The sequence below is a fragment of the Carlito syrichta genome, unplaced genomic scaffold (genome assembly GCF_000164805.1).
Source record: "Carlito syrichta isolate Samal-C Ts95f unplaced genomic scaffold, Tarsius_syrichta-2.0.1 Scaffold308169, whole genome shotgun sequence".
In the NCBI taxonomy this organism is placed as follows: Eukaryota; Metazoa; Chordata; class Mammalia; order Primates; family Tarsiidae; genus Carlito; species Carlito syrichta.
In genome coordinates, this window is record NW_007252265.1 from 135,954 (window position 1) to 140,903 (window position 4,950).

The window sequence follows — 4,950 nt, forward strand, 5'->3', positions numbered from 1 at the left end:
ACTTGGAAGGCTGAGGCAGAAAGATCGCCCGAGCCTGGCAGGTGGAGGCTGCAGTGGCTGTGAGCATGTTGCTGCACTCCTGCCTAGACAAGAGAGTGAGACTCCAATTCAAAAAAAAAAGATCCTATCCCTATAATACTTACACTCCTGAGGTAGATATAAGTCTCCTCATTTTATAAATGAGGTAGTTATTTTTAAATGAGGCTTTAAAAGGTTAACTATGTGTCAGGCAAAACAGAATAAATTACAGGTTGAAAGCTTAAACACTGACTTCAAACTATCAAACTCTGTGTTTCAATACTTGATAGTTAGCCAATCCAGGTTCCTCATTTCATATAACAACTTCTTTTTAAGAATCACTAACATAGCTGGGTACTGTGGCTCATGTCTGTAATCCCAACACTTTAGGAAGCTGAGACAGGAGATCACTTGAGAGCAGGAGTTCGAGACTATTCTGGGCAACTTCATATCTTTTTTTTTTTTTGAGTTGGAGTCTCACTCTGTCACCCAGACTGGAGTGCAGTGGACGGTCCCGGCCACTGCAGCCTCAACCTACTGGGGCTCCGGGGATCCTTCCGCCTCAGCCTTCCAAGTAGTTGGAACTACAGGCGCGTGCTACCATGCCCGGTTAATTTTTTGATTTTATTGTAGAGATGAGGTCTCGCCAAGTTGCCCAGGCGGGTCTCGAACCCGCGGGCTCAGGCAATCCACTCATCTCAGCCTCGCAAAGGCATGGGATTATAGGCTGAGCCACCAAGCCTGGCACAACTTCATATCTAAAAATAAAATAAAATAAATTAGCCAGGTATGGTGGCACACACCTGTAGTCCTTGCTAAACAGGAAGATCTCTTGAGCCTAGGAGTTCAAGACTGCAGGGAGCTATGACTGAACTACCGTACTCCAATCCGGGCAACAGAACAAGATTTTGTCTCAAAAGAAAAGAATCCCTAACACATGGTAACAGTCTTTGCAGAAATGGCTCCAATAACAAGAGACTCAGTATCTAAAGTTAGACCTCTAGCTAATCTCCTTCTCTGGGCTACTACAGCATGCTGTCATTTACTACAGTTAATTTTGAATTATACTTGAGTTATATTTATACCTGCTGCAAGTCAAAATGCTTCTTAATAGCAACAGAAATAAAACCACTTTAATCTGCTAAATTTTGGGGTAACTGTTATTCAGCAATATAGTTAATACACTATTTAAAAGGAGGCAAAACTGAGTGCAGTAGCTCACGCCTGTAATCCCAGTATTTTGGGAGGCTGAGACAGGAGGACTGCTAAGTCCAGGAGTTCTAGACCAGCCTGGGCAACATAGCAAGAACTCATCTCTACCGAAAATTGAAAAATTTGCCAGGCTTAGTGGCATGTACCTGTAGTCCCAACTAATCTGGAAGCTGAGGCTGAGGAGGGGTCGAGGCTGCAGTGAACTGTGATCATGCCATTACACTCCAGCCTAGGAGACAGAGTGAGACCTGAACTCAAAAAGCAAACAAACAAGTAAAAGGAGGCAAATGTACTACTGTTGGGAAGATGTCTAAAATACACAACTAAGTGAAAAAAGCAAACAGCAGAACAAATGAGTGTGTATTTCTTTTTTTTTTTTTGAGTTGGAGTCTCATTGTCGCCCAGACTGGAGTGCAGTGGCCGCTCCCGGCCACCGCAGCCTCAACCTGCTGGGCTCCGGTGATCCTTCCACCTCAGCCTTTCAAGTAGCTGGAACTATAGGCGTGCACTACCCCGCCTGGCTGATTTTTTGATTTATTGTAGAGATGAGGTCTCGCCTGCCCAGGCGGGTCTCAAACCCGCGGGCTCAGGCAATCCAGTCACCTCAGCCTCCCAAAGGCACAGGATTACAGGCTGAGTCACCGAGCCCGGCGAGTGTGCATTTCTTTTTTTTTTTTTGAGTTGGAGTCTCACTATGTCGCCCAGATTGGAGTGCAGTGGCCACTCCCGGCCACCGCAGCCTCGACCTGCTGGGCTCCGGCGATCCTTCCACCCCAGCCTTCCAAGTAGCTGGAACTACTTAAATGAATACATATAATATGTGTATATTCATACAAAATATTTAGAAAGATACAAAAAAAACTCTTCATAGTTACAGTTGGTAAAGTGGGTTAGAGATAAGAGGAATTCTTTCTTTTCATTTTATGCCCTTCTTTCCCTTTTATTTTAATCATAAGAACCTATTACAACCTGGGTGCAGTGGCTCATGTCTATAATCCCAGCACTTTGGGAGGCAGAAGCGAAAGGATTGCCTGAGTCTAGGGGTTCGAGACCAGTTTGGGCAACATGGCGAGACCTCGTCTCTACAATAAATAAAAAAAAATTAGGCCGGGCTTGGTGGCTCAGCCTGTAATCCCGTGCCTTTCGGAGGCTGAGGTGAGCGGATTGCCTGAGCCCGCGGGTCCGAGACCCGCCTGGGCAGCGAGACCTCATCTCTACAATAAATCAAAAAATCAGCCAGGCGTGGTAGCGCATGCCTATAATTCCGGCTACTCGGAAGGTTGAGGTGGAAGGATCACCGGAGGCCAGCAGGCGAGGCTGAGGTGGCCGGGAGCGGCCACTGCACTCCAGTCTGGACGACAGAGTGAGACTTCAACTCAAAATAAATAAATAAATAAATAAATAAAAAATTAGCCGGGCATGGTAGTGCATGCCTGTGGTTCCAGCTACTTGGAAGGCTGAGGCAGAAGGATCACCTGAACCCAGCACGTGGAGGCTGCGATGCCTGTGAGCATGCCACTGCACTCCAGCCTGGGTGAGAGTGAGCTCCTACTCCAAAAAAAAAAAAAGAACCAATTACAGGTTGAACACCCCTAATTGAAAAATCTGAAATGCTCCCAAATCTAAAACATAAGGGCCCACATGGTGCCCCAAAATAAAATTCCATACATAAGTACATGACACAAACTTTGTTTCTTGCTTAAAATTACTTTAAATATTGTGTAAAATTACCTTCAGGCTATGTACATAGGGTATATATGAAATATAAATGAATTTCATGTTTAAACTTGGGTCCTGTTCCCAAGTTATCTCATTATGTATGCATGCAAATATTCCAAAATCCAAAAAAATTTGAAATCTGAAATGCCATAGGTCCCAAGCATTTAGAATAAGAGATGCTAGACCTGTACTTTTATAATGAACCAAACTGAAAGCTGTAGAGGAAAACTGATAAAATCAAATGCTAAAGAGCAGTCAAATGTGAGGACTGAGAGGAGGCCACTAGATTCAGCAATCAGAAGTCACTGAATAAAATGAAGGAGCAAACTGTGGGAACATCCAGAGTAAAAGTAATTCAGTTAGTGAACAGCAAGAGCAAAGGTCTTGTGCTTGGCAACTTTGAGAAGGTCTGTGTACAGGTTAGGACATAAGAAAGCAAGGGAGAGGGGAAAGGAACAAGGACAAAAAAGTACATGGAGGCCAGATTATGCAGGGCTTTCTAGACTGAGTTTTACTACAGATGTCTGCAGGTCCACTGATGGGTTTTGAGCAGGGCTCTAGCAAGCTCTACTTTTCCCTTTAAAAGGATCTCTCTGGCCGCTTTGTGGGGAACAGACTTTAGGTAAAAGCAGAATCAGAGAGATCAGTTAGGTAAAAGCACAATTAGAGACCAGTTAGGAGGCTACAGCAATAGTCTAACAGAAAGATGAAGAATCTCCTGAGCCCAGGGAGTGGAGGATGTGGTGAACCACGACCATGTGATAGTATTCCTGGGCGACAAGAATGAGACTCCGATGCAAAAAAAAAAAAAAAGACAGGTTTAGAAGGAAAATACTGCAAGGTCCGTCTGGACATGTTAACTTGCATACAGCTATCAGATGTTAAACAGGAAATACTAACTAGGTAGATGGATATATCAATCTGGATTGGAGACAAAAATCATGAATACATACACAGTATTTAAATATCTTAGACAGGATGAGCTCATGTAGTAAGTACGGCTAGATATGAGAGGAGTACCAGAAAAGAGGAAGCAGGACAGAAGCTCAGGGCACTTCCAACACTTAGAGGCGGATTCAAAAAGGAAATTGTTTAGTGGCCGGTGAAATAAGAAAGACAAGGAGAAATGTGTAGCTCACAAATTCCAAAGTGAAGAAAAATCTCTCCTTCCTTTTAATTCAGACTGCTTGCTAACTGTACCACTGCAAGGCATTTGGCACACACTGCTTCCTACTGATGGTTATGAAAATGAGAAAAACGTAGGAAAAATGCCAGACCCATGTTACCAACTTTTACTGTAAGCTCACTGAGAACAGATATTAATTTATTCCTTATGCCTCACTCCTAGAGCCTCACACGATGCAGGCTTTTGAAGAGTTTCCATCCTAACTTCACAAGACAAAAAAATAATGTCATTCAAAAGCTAACTCCACACTCCTGAACGATCTGCGCGGAAGTCGACCAGACCCGAGCAGCTCTGCCAAGCTGCACCCTCCCACCGTCCAGAGACTCCGCCCCACCGCGAGGAGGGAAGACCCCAGCATCCCCAATGAAGGAGGGGAACAGACACACGTCCGAACTCAGACCGGGTCAGGAGGCTACTTGAGTTAGACCTGGAAGCCATCCTAAGAAAGGGCAGCGACTGGGGACCACTGAGAGGCCGAGTCGTGCAGAATACACACCTGGATGACTCGCTGCTTGAGCTTATTATCCACGAAACCTGCCGGTCTGGGTTTCATCGCGTCTCTCTCTCAGGCCACGACTCTGGCAGCCAGCAACACGTGAACTGGGGGCCTCCTTGGGGCTGCCCGACGCGACGCCGGTCCAGCTGCCGAAATGCACCCCGCCTGGCCTAGCTCGCGCCGTTCTTTTCAGGACAAAAGTAGTGCGAATTTTAAAAAAACCCACAAACAAACAAACACACAAAAAAAAACAAAAACGAGGAGAAGGCGAAGACCTGAAATTTCAGGGAGTTTCTGGGAGACATATTTTGCAGGCTTA

General features: G+C 45.1%; 1 protein-coding gene across 2 annotated transcripts in view; it reads right to left on the reverse strand.

Annotated features, from left to right (window-relative positions):
• Positions 1-4,746, reverse strand: part of NVL (nuclear VCP-like) — a 118,783-nt gene extending 114,037 nt beyond the window's left edge. Inside the window, exon 1 of one of the 2 annotated variants that reach the window (XM_008065158.2) lies at positions 4,632-4,746. In XM_008065158.2, coding sequence (XP_008063349.1) covers positions 4,632-4,688 — 57 coding nt within the window. In that variant the 5' untranslated portion in view covers positions 4,689-4,746. The remainder of the gene's footprint in view (positions 1-4,631) is intronic. The other variant, XM_008065159.2, reaches the window with a different exon arrangement.
• Positions 4,747-4,950: the final 204 nt, after the last annotated feature.